Consider the following 17532-nt stretch of genomic DNA (forward strand, 5'->3'; position numbering starts at 1 on the left):
AAAGGGGTTCTGGATAATGGCCTGAATATACAGGCCTAGTTATTTCGGCCATCTCCACTGGACTTGTTAGCATATTGCATAATGTATGACTCATATTGTGAAGCGATATATAGAGTACGGAGCACTCCTAACTCCGCACCCCTTTTTAACGTTAGAATTTTGCTCTGGTGGATCCGCCAACCCTTCGCTACTCTTCAATAAATCAAGATTTTTTTGGTTGTATGCTAGTGAGCATTTATTCGAAATTTAAACTCGAGCCTAGTCGAATTTCATTAAGATCTTGCTAAATAATTTCAATATCCTGTTGTGCTCAGTTCAAAAAACGTTTCAATGCTAGCGCAAAATGATCGGCAGGATTTACAGTGACATGCATTGATGCCGGCTGCAGTATGTGATGCAAATACAATGATAGTATGTATGCAGGTAAAACAGTATTCAATTGGATGGACGGGGAGAGAGAGAAGGTGAGAGTGGAAGGAAGACTATCTAGTTGGTCTATCCTACATGTGATGCCTGAGGCATGCAACAGTATGACTAATCCGACGTTTTGGTCTGCAACAAGGCTTATGGTGGTGCATGATGTATCGATAAGCAAGTAAATCGACCTATCTGCAGGATCTTCTGAGTCTTCAGCTCCGCCACCAATTCCACTTTAATGATAGGTAAATTTCAGTCGGGTCGAAACACAAGGCCGAGGTAAGGACACTTCGACCCCACAGTAGAGTGTGCAAGTTGTAGTTCGCACTAGACTGGGAAATTTAAATCACTGTCTACGTCAGCCTGACTGTGTGTTACTAGCTGTAGGACCTTTGATTCGTGTATTGACAGGTCGTACTTCTATCTCGGGGAAAAATGGTATCACTATCACTACTCCGTAGTGTGGTTTCCACTCTATTAGAAGGTTGATCAATTCCCCATCCGTAGCGTCTATGAGAAAAGCAACTTGTAGTACCGTATGGGTCGTTGCTGGCTAAAGCCATTGGGCAGAGATGAGGGGAAGCGGTCAGCTCGAATATCTATCGATGAGAGGGGTAGAGCTGAGGTTGCCAGACATGAAAGGGAAGCGTGGTATAAGTATCTCGCTTTCCCCGATGAATTGATGGCCTCACAAGAGAAGAAAGACCCAAACAAACCGCAATCATGAATGAACCTCGCAAAGGATTAAATCCGCACAATGTCATCAGCTCCTACTTCATCGGACCAAAATCAGAAAATATGGGAAACTTCCGAGCCAACATTACAGCGATCCTAGATCAAATCGAGAAAACACGTTCTGATTACCAACCCAATGACGATGTGTGTTCGAACTTCCTCCCATAACAGCACTATGCACATCAACTGACACCAATAGGTCTTTATCAGCGAGGATGTTCGAACCTCCCCGGAATTTCAGAACATCACCCAAAACTTTCACAAAGCAGTCAAGAAAGCCGTGACACTCCTAGGAAAACACTCCATTCCATTCTGGCATCCCCGCTATGAGGGTCACATGTGCACGGATATGACCATGCCGGGGCTACTTGGGTACTTCATGACGATGATTTACAACCCCAACAACGTTACTGTGGAAGCTAGTCCATTCACGACAGTTATCGAGCTTCGGGCTGGAAAGCAGCTGTGCGAAATGTTCGGATACAATACCGATCCCGAGCAATCGAAACTGCCACTCTCCTGGGGTCATATCACCTGCGATGGAACTGTGGCTAATCTGGAATCGATCTGGGTTGGTAAAGATGCCAATTGATCTAAAAAATTCTAAAAACTGAAGTACTGATCAATGTGCAGCTCGCAATTTGAAGTTCTACCCTCTCACTCTCTACCAGGCGATGAAGGAAGGAAGCCTGGGTTTCATTGCCGATAGCTTCCACGTCACCACCTGCGTGGGAGAAGAGAAGCTTTTCAAGAACCTTGGGAACTGGGAACTGCTCAACCTTCAACCGGACGTTATATTGGGCTTGGGAGATGCTTTGAATGAGCAATATGGTATCACCTCCAAGTTCCTAGAGAATGCCTTGACGCCATTTAGCATTCAGACCACAGGGAAGGATGTCTTGGAGCGCGAATTCAAGATTAATAAGCCCTCCAAGTACTTCCTTGCCCAAACACGGCACTATTCGTGGCCCAAGGGCGGAGGTGATTATTTGCCCTTCTTCTCTTCATAGCGATCAATCACTGATACTACTTTAGCGATCGCCGGAATTGGTTCAGCAAATATGGAAGGCGTAGAGCTTGACATGGACGGACACATTTCGATCGAAGCGCTGGAGCGAGAGCTCAATCGATGCCTGAAAGAGCGCCAAGCTGTATATGCCGTAGTTGCCATCATCGGATCCACGGAAGAAGGTGAAGTGGATCCCTTGTATGACATTCTGGCATTGCGACGTCGATTCCAAGACAAGGGTCTGTCGTTCCTGGTGCATGCCGATGCAGCCTGGGGCGGATACTTTGCCAGCATGATTCCGCGAACCTTTATGGCCCCAGGAAGATACACAATGGATGGAGATGGAGGCGACGCCGTCAGCAATGTTCCATCTCTGAGTCTGAAATGCGATACCATCCAGCATATGATTGCGCTCAAAGAGGCAGACACGATCACTGTTGACCCACACAAGGCGGGTTATATTCCCTACCCGGCGGGAAGCCTATGCTATCGGGATGGTCGCATGCGATTTTTGGTCACCTGGACTAGTCCGTACCTTACTCAGGGATCACTTGAAAATATTGGTGTATATGGTGTTGAAGGAAGTAAGCCCGGTGCTGCCGCGATGGCCGCATGGCTCTCGAATCAGACTATAGGATTGAATCCCTGCGGATACGGAATGCTGCTGGGTGAAGCGGCCTTTACCAGTGCACGGGTATGATTACCCCCTCTCAGAATCATGAGACAATGTCTAACCCTCATAGCTATCGGCATACTACGCGGCCATGCACTTAAAGCAAGCCAAGGAGGACAACATACCCTACTATATTATCGTTCCCTTCAACAGACTCCCTTTCGAGAGGGAAGGTTTCGACATCTTGTCAGAGGAAGCAGACAAACGACGTGAATACATCTGGAACCACATCCTGGCAAAAGACAACAATGAGGTCAGCAACAACCCCTCAGCGATGAGTTGGCTCCGAGAAATCGGATCAGATCTGAACATCAACGCCTTCGCGCTAAATTGGTACGACGCCAAGGGCAACATCAACACTGACCTCGAGGAAGCGAACTACTTGATGAAACGAGTAGTTGACAAACTCTCAATCACCAAGAGCACTAAAGATCCTAGCAAGATACCGCTCTTCCTGACCTCCACGCAATTTGAGCCCGCGTTATACGGGAAATGTGCGCAGAACTTCATGAAGCGACTACAACTAGAGCCATGTGCACAGGACCTCTGGGTTCTGCGTAATGTGGTGATGAGCCCGTTCCCGACAGAACGAGGCTTCATTCACCAGTTGATGCATACACTGGAAGAAACCATCATCAGCGAAGTGATAACATGCCGAAAGCGGAATAGTCCCAATGAAGATAACATCGAATTCCTGCTCCGAGGAACAGATGAGGTGTTCCTGGACTTCCAGACGGGATTCCACCGCGCAACAAAACGTCAACAGATCATCTTGGCTGTGGAACTAGCCGAAGAAGTCAAAAATCAATACATCGCGCTGCGAGCGGAATTCCCCTGTGAAGACATCGGATTTGAGTCGAGCGATCCTGTTCATCTTGAAAAATTGATGGAAAAAATCACTCACAACTCCCATCAGATCATCGCCGGTAGGATCGGTATTGTCAAGGAAGGAGAATACTCGTCCTCGATACAATGCAAAGTAACGATGAAGAGCGTGGTGAAGAGTCGAGGATTGAACTCCAAATTCCGAGACGACCATTACCCCCGCAACTTCATGCCGTTTTATCTCTTCGGCTCGGAAAATCAACACCACATCTCGCACATGCTTCTCCAAGCGCCGAACATCAATCTTTCATCTAGTAACATTCAGCTAGATGAAAAGCTCCAAGGTGAAGTTGCGCTTCACCTAGGAAAGGGAGAAGGTCTCATCCTCACGTTGACTGATTACCGGGAGGAAACGATGCACCCCTTTCCGTTGAAGAACGATGATCCCACGATAACTAGAGAGGGCTTCTTCTTCCGAAAGGGTCAAACCTTCGAGGTCAAAGTGTTTGTTGATCCAAAGCCGAACATCGCTAATGGACCTGGGCTACTGGATGAATTGTCCACGCTGGTTGGACGTGGTAAAATGACACTCGGGGATGATGTGCATGTGGACGTGCAGGTGCTGAATGCTGATCCCTTTGAGGATGTGACGGTGCCTGATATTCCGTGGGAGTCGGAATTGGACGAGATCACCAACGTATTGAATAGTGGGCAGTAGGTCGGCATCTTTGTTGGGATGCAATTGACATTCAATAGCATAGGAGGGAAATTGAGATCGTTCCCGCGTGGCAAATGAGATGCAGGGGCACCCAAAAAGGTCTTTGTCTTCTACCTTGTATTCACCGTTGATGTGAGGATTTCAACGTAAATATCACTGGATTGCAAAAAGGTTGAGTATGGGGCTGAAAAGACTGGCTGAGAGCCTCTTCCCCACCTAAAGGTATGTGGGCAAGTCCTTGCATTTTATGCCTTTTAAACACGTCTCGTACAAAAGTTCCTTTCAAGCTACTCGTGAGGATCAACTCCACTCTATCTCGAGCACTCGGGCTAGACTGCAGAGCTCGAATTGACTGTCATGATCTTCCTTACAACTCAACTCCGGCAAGTTACCAAGGTCTACGAGACAGTCAGCATGAGGATGAATCACGGCACACTCTACTGTGCCACAGAATTTGGGTGTGCCTTATAAAAGTGTGTACCTAACCGAAGTTGGCTGTAATCGAATATTGATAAACGATGTTGCGCTACTTGTAGTAGTACAAGGGCATGATCGACTCGACTCTCTAGCTCATTCGTGTGTGATGTGAAAAATTTCTGCAACAGCATTACTATGTTTTTTGTCTCAACCTTTTGCAACGCAACTCTGCAAGAATGCCTTTTCGTGTGCTAGTACCGATTTTCCATATCTACTCCCAACGGCGCGTCCAGTTGCTGAGATCTTGGTCAAATTAGATTCACATGCGCAAGCCCTATTTAACACCTGCTATTCATGCTGGCACTGGGCCGATCGACCATCATTACCTCAGGAAAATTGTAGTTGTCTTCCTTCGAGATCTGCATGAGGCGGAGGCCTTATGCTCATCACACAGAGTCTCGGCTCGTGCACAGGGAGGCTCCATTGTGTTATGCCACAATTTACAGAACCAGACCAGCAAAGCGAGAGTGGTCAATATGAGGAGATTTTGGAACGGTAGTATTGAAAGCACCGAGGCATACAGAGTTACCACGTAGCCTTCTAGGAGAGTTGAGAATTTGTGGTAATCGTAAATTGGCGTTGAAAGATGATCCGACGTGTCATAGAAATTCCTCTTGAAGAAAAGTGTCACATATAGCCTGCTCGTGTTTAGTAAACTATCTTACGAGTTTCAATTGAAGCTAGGAGAGGGTTGACATACATGTCGTCTGGCCACGAAGTCCTTGTATATCCCTAGCCAGATTTCCCGGAGACGACAGCCATCTTGTTGACTCGCCGCAGAATTGATTTCACAAAGAGGCTGCGTTTTTTCGATCACATCCTGAGTAGCCGCAACCCATGGCTACCGGAAGAGGTCAGCTCGCCTGAAACGAAAAGCGTTGAAGGTTACCGAGAATTAGCAAGACATACCTTGGGAACTGGCCAATCGGAAAAATGTAAATATTTGGCATCTTTGAGAATTTTCTCAGCATCCCACAACTCGTCAGTATTACCCAGATAGGCTTCATGATTCTTGGATCGGAACTCCCCAGTCAAAAGGGTATAAGGACGGTGCGGTATGACAAGTGCACTATCTCCATATAAGTTGTTCATAATCTCCATGTCGTAATTGTCAGTAGCAGTGTTGGAGATTTCATCCATTACGCGACCGAACTCAGTTATAGACGGTTGGATGAGGATTAGTGCAGATGTAAAGAATCGATCCTTGGGATCTAGCCAGTAGGCCCGTGGCATGGCGACCGAATTAGGTGGGAGCAGGAACAGCTCGTCCATGGCCTTCATGCACGTTAGTTGCAATGGAAAAAAAAGCCACGATCGATATCGCACCTGCAGAAGAGTTGCATCTGAATCTAAGTTAAGGACCCGGTCATATTCTGTTTGATTAAACGCGAGGAGTTTTGTGTAGCTTGATGACCATGTTGCTGCGCTCACGCTTAGTTTGGAGTTTTGTAATGAATTAAGATGACTTACCACCTCCCCCATCCTTCATCATCACTTCGATTGGCTTGAGTTTGACTGCGTATTTGTCCCTTGCGAAGCGAAGTAAGCGAGCTTCAGGTGAAACATCGTTCTCAGACAAGAGGAAATTGTGTGGGTACATCAACAAGCGATCGGCTTTACTTCCAAGACGTTGAAGAGCCTCAAAAATCATGAGCGAGTTGCACAGATAAGATCTGTCGGTAGCATATTGGGTGTATGCAAATCGAGACCAGTTAAATTGCTTCCCGGACAGGCCGTCGAAGTAAGAATTAAAGTCGCCCAGAGGAGTCAGATTGCCTGGAAGTCGCAATAATGTCGCAAACCCAAATAGAGCGGACAAAACTATGAAAATGGAGCGAAAGACTCTCGGAGATGTTATGGCCATACTTAAAATGGTCGCTTGCGATACTTGACAGCTTGCCATCTGGAGGGAATATTCCTAAGTTCCACGCATCTGTCGGAGGAAAACTCTGTAATGTCAGCTCAGGTCAAATTGTGTGCAGGAGGGTTATAGGATATTAAAGTATTAAAGTACAGTTGATGAAATGGGGGCCCTTCCTGACAGAGAATGACCCCTTCAGTTGGCTATCCATTTTCCCAGGGCCAACGTCAGAAGATTTCAGTGGTCACAAATGGGCGGTTAAGTGCATGATCTGAGACACGCCATAAATTTACAGCAGTTACGGATTGGCAACAGAACGCCTCATCTGTGGAGCGAATTGGTCCGTGCCCAAATCTATCACCACAGCTGAGCGCGGATATGAATCGGATATGGCAACTATTAGAAACATCTGTAATTAGATATCTGCATGGGCTAGGACTGCCATTCAAATACGCCTCTTGGTTAATCATGAACTATCATTTGTTGTTGTAGGAGCAGCAGAGATTTTGACAATTTGAATTTTGTGCGAGCATAGCATTGAATCATACGGTGGTATTGGCACCTGCTACTGATTTCATGTATACTAATTTAAGATGGGGATGATGTATCCGGCTTAACTAGCCCTTACATTTGGGGTGAGTCGACCCCCTGTTCGCTATGCACGTTAGTGCGATCCTGCACAATTTCCATAATGAGGACTCATGTGGCTAAAAACAGCAACTGATGTACCAGGGGCGCTTAGCCACTCGAATATTGAGCATTTTTTTAACCTTTAATTACTTGGTGGCGATGTGTGTTGTAGCTGCTGTCGGTACGGTGCTCAGATATTCATCGGTTCATGTTGATCTATCTGGAAAAATCTCCAAGTCGGAACTCTGTCAATTGTTTCAAGACGTTCTATGATTTGACAGCAACAAGTCAATGAATAGATATCTAGCCTCTGGTTGATACTTGAAGCTCAGCCTTGGAGCCTGTTTTCATCGGGCTTCAATCATCGACAAGCAACTTCGTCCCCTCGGTTGTGTGTCAAGTTAGTCCCTTCATGTTGAATATCACTACTATCTAACATAATAGGGAGCGATTTCTTTACAATCATTTCACCCTTTGGATTGAGAGGTCGACAAAAATATGTTCTCACACTGTGGGTCTTTTTTGCATCGATACTGTCCTCTGTCATGGCCGCCGAGAGATGACCGAGTCTGATTAAAGGTTTGGACTCGATGGCCCTTGGCAAGCTGCCACTGTGTCCATGGAAGTAAATCCTCAGAACTTGGCGTGCCTTCATCGGTAGTGGCGTTGTACCCGGGAGGTAGTTGGGAAAGAAAAATCGTACTCCCACCTGATTTGTACTGATGAGAATTGCTTCGATATACGTGTCGCTTACCGAGTTTTTAATTCTTACCTATGTGCCATAATGATTATTAATTCAATATGACAGAAACCTATGGTTTCAACAATGTTTAGGACGATCAGTAGATAGGTATACATACTCCAACTTTTTTAAAATCCGCTCTTTCTCCAATCTGTACGAGCACAGAGAACTAAACATAGATACAAATTCTATAGACCGCGCCATAATGACTGTCCGTGGATTTTTCCGGGTATTCCACCCTGGTTTTTAAGAATGTTGTACTGTTAGTTTCGATATATTACCTCGCTTAAAATGGCCTCGAAATAGCCAGCTTCCGAAGCCCAGTACGCCCAGATGGTTCTAGACATTGGCATAGCCCATAACAATCAATAAAGAGAGCCTGTATAAGCCAAAATATCTCTACGTAGCTCAAAACGACACAATGAACTACTGTTTAAAAACCTATGTTCTAACCCCCCAATTGCTTGTTCTAAGACACGGCTACAGACTTCCATTGAGATTTAAACTGTCGTTCACCATTGTGCTAGGACCTAGTAAAAATCTAAATACCTTCTAAAAAGATGGTGTATTTCATCTAAAAAATGGGAAGGATCTATGGATGTCCCACAGAAACAGAATACTCCACATGCTTCCGAATGATCATCTTCATACTTCCATCACTCCCACTTCGCATACTGTCCCTATCCTCTTCGGACATCTCCTCTGCTAAGTGCGGCGGCTCTGGAGCCTCACAAACAACTGTCCCATTTCCCGTTCCCTCGCCCACGTATAGCCTCTCCTTGATAATGCCGCTCGCCCGGCGCCCAGGTCGTCCTTTCACAGACCCTATCTCAGAATCCCGCGACCGCCCCGATGTGTAGAGGTCTGCATTCCCCCGTCTCCTGGAGCCATACCTGTAGCCGTAGTCACCGTTGCTACTACCGAGGAGGCTGGAGTCCCCGGCTGTGCCATAGTGGGTTGTGAGTGCATTCATGAATGGGCGCAGGCAGAAGGCCGTGCATGCTATCAGAGCGTAGTTGAGGTGGACCTGAGTGAAGATCATGTGGCGGATTGCGGTGAAAGTAGGGTTTTTGATGGTTGTATATTCTTTCAGGGCGAAGAGGTGAAGGGCGGAGAGCACAATTAGTCTAGTCGTTAGAGGTGAGTCAGTCTCAATTAATGGGAGATTTGGATGGAATTTTCGCAAATGGAAGAACGTACGGTAGTCTCGCCGCAAAGGATACCATGATCACGCTTTTATGTGACATGTGCATCTGCAGACCCCAAATAAGCGCGATGCAAAAGGTGAATAATAAGATTTCGGTCGAAATATCGAAGGCGGCGATTGCTTGCCAGCGGGAAAACTTGTTGCTGTCAGTATATCCTATTCAACATCCGTATATTTGGTTCGTGGTAGTTTGTAGAGTGCGGTTGGCTCTTGTGCAATGGTAAACATACCAGTCTATGGCATTGTTCACCAGGTACAACCCAAGGTTTATTTCCCTCGCAGTTGAATGCAATAGCCATTACAGAGAAAATAACCCAGAATGTGCTAAGCCCAAAGGTCGCCCAGAGGATGCCCTTGTGGCGCTTCCGGGGCGTCAAGCGTAAGTAGATTGCAACGATGCAGCATTTCGAGAGGTATAGAGTGAAGAGGTACAAGATATTGGCCGCGAGAAGGGACTAAGTTGTCAGTGATCTACCTCAGATTCAATCGCATTGGTCATTGGGCAATGAATACATTTTGCACGCCATCCACGGCGTTTTTGGTGAGTAACGACATGTCCGTCCCAAACCCAATGCTCGCGGCTTGAAAGATGATAATCGACTCGGCGATAGCAGAGGTCTATCAAGTTAGCCTCATCTACAGAAAAAATCAAAGTCCCTCAGATGCGTACCGTCGCACCCAACAGGATGATGTCATCTGATCCCCATGGTGGATTGAGGAATATCCGCACGCAAACCCGTATGAGTAGACAGACAAGCGAGATTATCAGACAGGTAGCGGTGGTGATGATAATGATACCGGCATGGTGCTTGTCGTCTATCGTCTCGAAAGGCGACGACTGGCCAAGGGGCATTTTGATGGCCATTGCCGCATAGAGACAAAATCGTGGTCTGTGGGCTGGAAACATCAGGGAGGGAATTATCTAAAAGGAAATAAAAAAAGCACAACAATCAATGAAAATGACGCCGATTCCGCGGATCGTGGCCAGGAAGCTCCTGCAATTCAAGTGGAGGAATCTAGCAAGGATGGCATTTTTAGGACTAGTAGCTCGGGTAGACTCGAAACAATTAAGCTCAGACAAATTCTAAATTCCAGCATTTTTAGATAGGAACTAGGATGCTCGATTTCCCCTTGTCTTAAAATTAATAGGACCCTATTGATAGAGAACACATCGCTCTATGTTGCACGGAGTAGAGGTGATGCAAAGCAGATTCAACGGTGCTTCTTCCAGATCGAGTGTGATCGAGCAAGTCCAGGTTCTCGAGTCTCCCGAACTGAAGTCCCATTCAACACAACACAATTGATTTAGATTTTTTGGGCGATCCTGGTAGCCATGTATGGAGCCGTGTGGAGGCTGAAGGCTATCCGCTTAAAGTATCTCCACCAACCTGCCCCTCCGCCCCTTTGTATTTGAAAAATTCAAAGATTTTTCTTATCAAAAAGGGGCCTCGATCGGGATCTTGTATGCAACCAGGGGCATGATCAGGCAAACCGGATGAACTTGGGAATTTTCTACTCCGTACGGAGTACATCCATGGCCTGATAGAGTTGGCTGTGTGGGGCTGCGTGGGGGCGGAAGCCTTGGAACACTTCCGCTCAAAGTGTCCTGTCGCACAACCTTAATATCTAATAAATTAGCTTATCAGTGCGACTTTGTGAGGTTGTTAGCACTTTCATTAAATTTTTCCTCTGAACATTTCCAGTCGAAGAAAATCTCAATGAACGTCTGACGTTACAAAGGTTCACCGACCGGCCAGGATGCAGTGTTGACCGACCTCCTTATCGGCTGTTCTTACCAAGCGTTCCACTATGCTCTCAACTTGAGGATATAATGAATACTCTGCACTGTTAGATGTTAAGTATGTGATTCGTTGTGGCTACAAGTATACCTTATTAATTTCTCCTTTCAGTAACTTAACAACCATGCAAGCGTACGGTCGACAATAGGGATCACCGTCATATAACACTCCCATTGGTTTCATTGCAGGCAGTAATTTAGATCCACTCTCACTGAACTAAAACTAACCTTCGGCTTAAAGAGTATTTATGATTTGCCGACGAGAAAGGTTAACTTGAAGATAAGCGTCTTTAGTCGTTGATAGAGAGTATGATTTATTCTATCAGGTGGTAATTTTAGATGCTAAATCCCCTTTATTGTTATATAGGGTAGAGAACCCGGAAAAAATACTTAGACCGCTATAGATAGCGTAGTCTATGAAAATTTTGCATTACATTTAGTCAGCTTGGTCCGTATAGATTTTAGAAGAAGCTGCTTTCATTATCTTGGTCAGAGTGTAAAGGTATACTGTTTGCAGGCGTAAGACCTGTCAACCAGGTAAGATCTAATGGGGAGAAGAGGAACTGTATCTTCTCTAATGTATCAAGACTAATTCTTATTAGAATTTATAGGAATCCCGGGGGATCCTAGACTATAGGGAAAACCGTCCTCGGGTGCTATCTAGACTGCGGCATATCCGCTCCAATGGATATCAGATCGATCCTTATATCCGCACTAGCATAACTCTCGCTTACTTTCCCCCTTATAGCCTGTCACATGATCTTAATGCAGCTTACCAATATTTCCTTACCACTGAAATAAACGCATGTTTGGTCCTGACAGAACCAACCCCTTCAATCGACAGTCGGCCCTTTGAAATTTTAGGAAATAGACATGTATCGAAGGTCTCCTTATACAGTATTTGTAGGTGGTGTCGTAGTTTTCTTAGTCCAACGTTTTCATGTAAAGGTGGCCGTAGATTAACGATTTTGTGGTAAATTACATGTAGAAATATATATTTAACTACTGTTAACTATGATAAACTTCGTAGGAGATAGAACATGGAAAATCAAAACCTTTATTATTGGATAAGTTCGTTCGATTTTAGGCTCAAATAAAAGCTAAGAGTCCCAGCTGTCTACTGATTATTTTCTTAATCCGGTTTGACTACTAGAACTTGAGAAACCCGAGATAAAAGTTCTCAAAATGCGGACTTTGCGAGTTTCGATGTCTTGCGGATGTCTTGTGGATATCCACAAAATATCCACAAAATAGACTGAATTTCTGACCGTGGTCAAAGACTAGATTTGCGACCGTGGTCAGAGATTCCAATTGTATACTACTATAAGTAGAGCAGTGCTTAACCGTCTACCCATAATTTCTGACCTCGGTCAGAATTTCCAATTGTATACTACTATAAGTAGAGCAGTGCTTGACCTTCCACCCATAATTTCTGACCGAGGTCAGAAATTATACTTACCTGGTGATATTCAACAACCTCGAGTACCAAGTATTACACGAAAAATACATAGGAATGTATAATAATAATGCATACCCCTTGAGGTCACGAGTCTAGGCATGTTTGTATTGTTTGATATCCATTGGATATCCGCAGATATCCAATGGATATGAGGTCCATATCCAAATCCTCAAGGCTGCGGATATTGGATATCAAAAAATATCCAAATCCGCACTTTGCGGATATGGATTGCGGATATCCGCGGATATTGCGGATCGTGCCGCAGTCTAGTGCTATCTAAACGAGTCTAACCTAAAACACTCTTTAATCGGTAGTTATTCGGTACCGATCCGGCACTATCACATAATCCCTATTCCTGGGTTATAAGGATCTTTATCCGTTGCACACAGGTACTAAACTAGGTGCTAAGCTAGCTAATGAACTAGATGCGAAACTGGATTCTAAACTGGATTCTAAACTGGATTCTAAACTGGACACTAAACTAGATAAGAAACTAGCTATTTAACTAGATACTAGATATAACCCCTCCCCCATCCATCACCCCGGGGTGGGAGGAGGCTGAATTGCTTAAAGCCCCCTTAATCACCTGTAACCCTATACGGCGGCGTCGCCGCTAAGCCGCCTATAAGCTATCTAACCTAGCTATAGGCCGTTCCTTAGGCTTTGTTTACAGCGGACTGGATTTGCTTCCACTTCGCTTGGCAAATCATTACCCGTACGCGTATCTACCCCCGGTGGTCGCTTACGGGTGGCTGGTAATATATAGGACGACTAATAGATAGGGTAATAAAAAGGATCTAAATTCTCTCTAACTAACTAAAATAATCTATACAGACAACGCTAACCCAACATAAGATGCAATTTGTGTTTGTGTGGGCCACACCATTACAGCGGTCCGTGGATTTTCCGGGTATTCCACCCTATTCTTAACCATCTATTGTACCATTGGTTTCGACATAGATCAAAAATCTCCTTTCCTCCCATCTCCCCTTTTACAAATTAAAGAACACGTCTACTAGCCTGTAGACTCTGACATGGATATATATTACCTGTGGAACCGCTCACTTTGATCTGCTGATTAGTCGGATCCACTTGCCTGAGCAGCCCCAGGGGCCCCTAGACAAACAGACTGTCCGGGCAACTCGGAATGAAACAATCGGAACATCAGGTTAAACAACAAGCCAAGACTCGGCTGTTTCCTTCAACAAAGCTCTCCATATGGAGTACTTGATATCTCGCTTTTTTCCAGCCCAAAATTGATTGGCTCCCTCGACTTTGGACCGTACGAAGATCCTGCTATCCAACACATTATTTTGGCGGGGTGATTTCTAACATGAGAACAAAGAGCCACTGAGACCGACGATCAATTTATAAAAATCCATCTCTGATTGGCATTCTATCTTCTTTAATATCACGCATTATCATGGGCCCCCTAATCCCCCTCGCCCTCCTTACCATTACCACCTACCTTGTATACCACCACTTTATTTATGCCTACTTCCTCTCTCCCCTATCTTCAATTCCCAATGGTCATCTCACATCCCCACTCTCCAGCCGCTGGATTAACCACAAGCGCAGCACAGGCACTGAAGTCCTCGCCATCTACGACCTGCACCAAAAGCTCGGCCCCACCGTTCGTCTTGGACCCAAGGAGTTGGGCGTCAATTCACTTTAGGTCTGAGAGAAAGATTTGCGGGTGTTTTTGAAAAACTTAGCTTCTACAACGAGGTCTTTGTCAACTTTTATACCGAAAACTTGGTCGGCATGACCCACAATGCCCCGCACGCGCACCGGAAGCGCAGGCTAAGCAAGACCTACTCTTAGTCATTTCTACAGGAATCTAGGGATATAGGCGTCATGTCGAAAGTCATGCTGTGGGAAAGGCTTATGCCTATTCTCAAGAAGGCAGGAGATGGTGGGGAGGTGTTGAATGTGCTGCCGCTGTTTCAGGCTGTTGGGATGGACTTCACCTCCTGTTTCCTGTTTCGATTGAGACACGGGACGAGATATTTGTTTCAGATTCTTGAGTGGAAATTCTGGTTGGAGGAGTATGAGCGTTTCAAGTTTTTGAGTCGTGACGACCGGTTAATGGGATATATTGAAGCGTGGTGTTTGGGTTTCTGTGAGCGGATAGAGGCATCTTAAATACTGGAGGTCTTCATTGATGAGGAGAAGCTGCCATCCACGAAACCAGTTATCTACGACCAGCTGTGCCGGGGCCTCCTCACCCAGAAGGAGCCCGAACCACGTCCGCTGAACCTAGTAGTTGCATCCGAACTGTTGGACCACCTGGTTGCAGGCCATGAAAATTCAGGCATTACCTTCACGTACATGATGTGGGAGCTATAATACCACCCAAAGCTCCAGAACAAGCTGCGAAAGGAAGTCCTCATCCTATCTCCGTCTCTTCGTTACCCAGACACAGACGGAGAGAAGCCCCTTCCCTCTCCTTCCGCGATCGACTCCCTCCCACTGCTGGTCGCTGTGGTCCGCGAGACCCTCCATCTTCACTCCCCTGCCCCAGCATAGCTCCCCGGTGTGACCCCCGCCACAGAAAACGGAACTTCCCTGCACGGGTACGACAATATCCCCGGCGGTATGAGGGTCAGTTCGATCGCCTACCCCCTCCACCGCATCTGTGATATCTACCCGCGCCCGCTAGAATGGCTCCCACGGCGATAGCTTGACCCAGGCGATAAGGTCTACGACATAAGGCGGATGTTCTAGCCGTTCGGGAGCGGTGGACGGATGTGTCTAGGGAGTATTTTCGCATTGCAAGGTATTTCTCCCATATATGGGGTTTTTAAAAGAGACTTATGGTGTAGAAATCAAACTAGTCATAGCTACCACGTATTCAAATTACACAACGTCTACAATAGACGACAAGGGAATCGAGCAAGACTGCGCTTTTATTTCGTTACCGCGTGGGCGAAAGTTCATGCCAAGGTTAACTTCGGTTGAGGAATGATGCGATGCAGTCAAGATAATATCGAAAGAAATGAAAAGCTTTCTTGCATGCTTTAGCCATGTGCCACCGAGGATCTTGGCCACAAGATCGTCTAGGTGAACAGATAAATCATGGCATTTCAATCGAGAAGTGAGTAAGATGGTATATCGCCCATTGTCCATTTCTGCCTCTCTCCAAACCAAACTGCACTCTTGTTTCTCCCCCTTTTCCCGATGCCCCAGCCACCAAATTGAAGCCGATTTCAAGATGCCTGCTTCCTGTGCTGCAATATCTCTAATTTGAGATCCAAAACAATTGTGAACTTGATTTAATCAGTCCGTATCCGTACTTTGAAAAGAAATCGGCCAAAAGCCGGGCCGATATTGCGGTGCCGATAGGATCCTAGCTCTCAGTCTGAGATAAGTGTGACATGAAGTAGCTCTAGTCATACTTGCAACTCAGCACACAGTATTAGTTGTATTCGTTCTGGACTGACTAGCCCATCAACTATTTTGAAAGCTGCAGCAGATACAGAATGGGCCACACCCCGCCGAAAAATAGATGAATCAGATCAGGCCCCTCAAAGCCATTCTACACATTCAAGACTACCAGCGTCTGGTACTAAAAAGCGACAATAGATGGATTGTAAAAGATACAAGCCTAGCGGATGGTAGCTGGCTGTTCAATATCATCTCGTTCCCCCCTTGGATCATGTTAGAACAAAGTAGTGGACAGCTGTTAGGAGACTCACTTGTGTTGATTGCGAGTCCAAAATGTCGCCAAGTCTCCAACCGGCAAAAAGTAAGGGAATCCTATGGACTCGAACAGTTGGACAATCAACAGGTAGAAGCCGAGTAAACTAGCAACAAAGAGTGAAGCTCCAGCACCCTAAAGACCAATGACGATGGAGTCAGGACTTATAGTCAACAATTGAGAGACGATTATGACATGGATTGATACTCACTTTTACACATCGATTACCAGTAGCCGCATCGCCCTGTCCTAGTACCCAATAAGCCGAAGACAGAAGAAGGAAAACCAAGAGCAGGCTGAGGAAAATGAGCACGTATACTACGTTGATGCGTGTTGCACAGATCATGAAAATCAACATCAGAACAGCCATAGTTATGAATAGAAACGCTGATTTCGTCAGAGCCATTCAACCAATTCAAGATCCTTTGGTTGCACTTACCATATGAATTCACAAAGCCTTCGCTGGCTAGTCCGGCAGCTGTATCGGTACCCGACGAGGAATAGGGAGCTATCAAAGGTGAGCAAATTGATAGCTTGACTTGGATAAAATATTTGATTGGGCGAACTCACCGGCTGCATTGAAAGAAGGAATCATGGTAGCTGCAAACGCAAACCAGAACCCGCCTTTGGAAATATCAGTGACATGAACCAGTAATTTAGGATTCTCTCATCAGGTAGGAAGACTTACCAATAGTGCCAAACACAACACAGGGAAATGTGTTTCCAATAATGAACTCAAGAATACTCGTGATGAGCAACAAAAGACCACCGAGGAAGACGATTGGTCCACTATTTGATCCATTAGATGAGGCTCTCATCGCAATTTGTTCCATCACTCACATCAACGCCACACCATTTCCACTGGCTCCTCTCCAGGCCATCAAGCAGCATGACAGGGGGGTGGTGGTAATCACGAAGCCTCCCAAGGCTCTAAGGATGAAAATTGAGGTAAGATCAAATTGCCATGCTGCAACTATATGTCATGACTCACAAAGGTGTCGGATTTCCAACCTTCTTGGCTAATGGTGATTGCCGAACCGTCATGGGAGTCAAATAAAGCCTTTCGAATTGTTCAGATGACAGTGTCACCGATGTTGGCACTGTAGTGAGACCATTGTGTGTGTGCTCCTTGTTTTGAAAGGTCGTCTTGGACTCGCCATTTTGACTCGTGTCGCTGTCCATTTTTAGAATCAATGAGATCAATATCTCTAGTGTCAAAGGGTAGAGGTCTACAGGAGATGAGACACTGGCAATGGAAGCTCTAAGAGACGAGCCTTGTAT

General features: G+C 45.7%; 5 protein-coding genes across 5 annotated transcripts; 2 read left to right on the forward strand and 3 right to left on the reverse strand.

Annotated features, from left to right (window-relative positions):
* Positions 1 to 1140: 1140 nt before the first annotated feature.
* On the forward strand, positions 1141 to 4377 carry Pdw03_6021 (Pyridoxal phosphate-dependent transferase, major region, subdomain 1; the record flags this gene model as incomplete). Its single annotated transcript, XM_014683012.1, has 5 exons — positions 1141 to 1296; positions 1352 to 1727; positions 1786 to 2133; positions 2188 to 2855; positions 2905 to 4377. 5 exons carry the CDS (start codon positions 1141 to 1143, stop codon positions 4375 to 4377), a joined length of 3021 nt encoding a protein of 1006 aa, XP_014538498.1.
* A 1076-nt stretch (positions 4378 to 5453) lies between these two features.
* Positions 5454 to 6718, reverse strand: Pdw03_6022 (Glycosyl transferase, family 8; the record flags this gene model as incomplete). Its single annotated transcript, XM_014683013.2, has 5 exons — positions 5454 to 5492; positions 5555 to 5695; positions 5764 to 6129; positions 6181 to 6275; positions 6325 to 6718. The coding sequence occupies 5 exons, from the start codon at positions 6716 to 6718 to the stop codon at positions 5454 to 5456; spliced, it is 1035 nt and encodes a 344-aa protein (XP_014538499.2).
* A 1961-nt stretch (positions 6719 to 8679) lies between these two features.
* Positions 8680 to 10159, reverse strand: Pdw03_6023 (DNA methylase, N-6 adenine-specific, conserved site; the record flags this gene model as incomplete). Its single annotated transcript, XM_014683014.2, has 5 exons — positions 8680 to 9214; positions 9288 to 9430; positions 9525 to 9749; positions 9808 to 9912; positions 9965 to 10159. The coding sequence occupies 5 exons, from the start codon at positions 10157 to 10159 to the stop codon at positions 8680 to 8682; spliced, it is 1203 nt and encodes a 400-aa protein (XP_014538500.2).
* A 3815-nt stretch (positions 10160 to 13974) lies between these two features.
* On the forward strand, positions 13975 to 14226 carry Pdw03_6024 (Cytochrome P450; the record flags this gene model as incomplete). Its single annotated transcript, XM_014683015.1, has 1 exon — positions 13975 to 14226. One exon carries the CDS (start codon positions 13975 to 13977, stop codon positions 14224 to 14226), a length of 252 nt encoding a protein of 83 aa, XP_014538501.1.
* Positions 14227 to 16158: 1932 nt separating this feature from the next.
* Positions 16159 to 17433, reverse strand: Pdw03_6025 (GPR1/FUN34/yaaH; the record flags this gene model as incomplete). Its single annotated transcript, XM_066101234.1, has 8 exons — positions 16159 to 16201; positions 16250 to 16386; positions 16463 to 16638; positions 16691 to 16759; positions 16822 to 16875; positions 16940 to 17040; positions 17092 to 17181; positions 17243 to 17433. The coding sequence occupies 8 exons, from the start codon at positions 17431 to 17433 to the stop codon at positions 16159 to 16161; spliced, it is 861 nt and encodes a 286-aa protein (XP_065958174.1).
* Positions 17434 to 17532: the final 99 nt, after the last annotated feature.

This window comes from Penicillium digitatum, chromosome 6 (genome assembly GCF_016767815.1).
Source record: "Penicillium digitatum chromosome 6, complete sequence".
NCBI lineage: Eukaryota > Fungi > Ascomycota > Eurotiomycetes > Eurotiales > Aspergillaceae > Penicillium > Penicillium digitatum.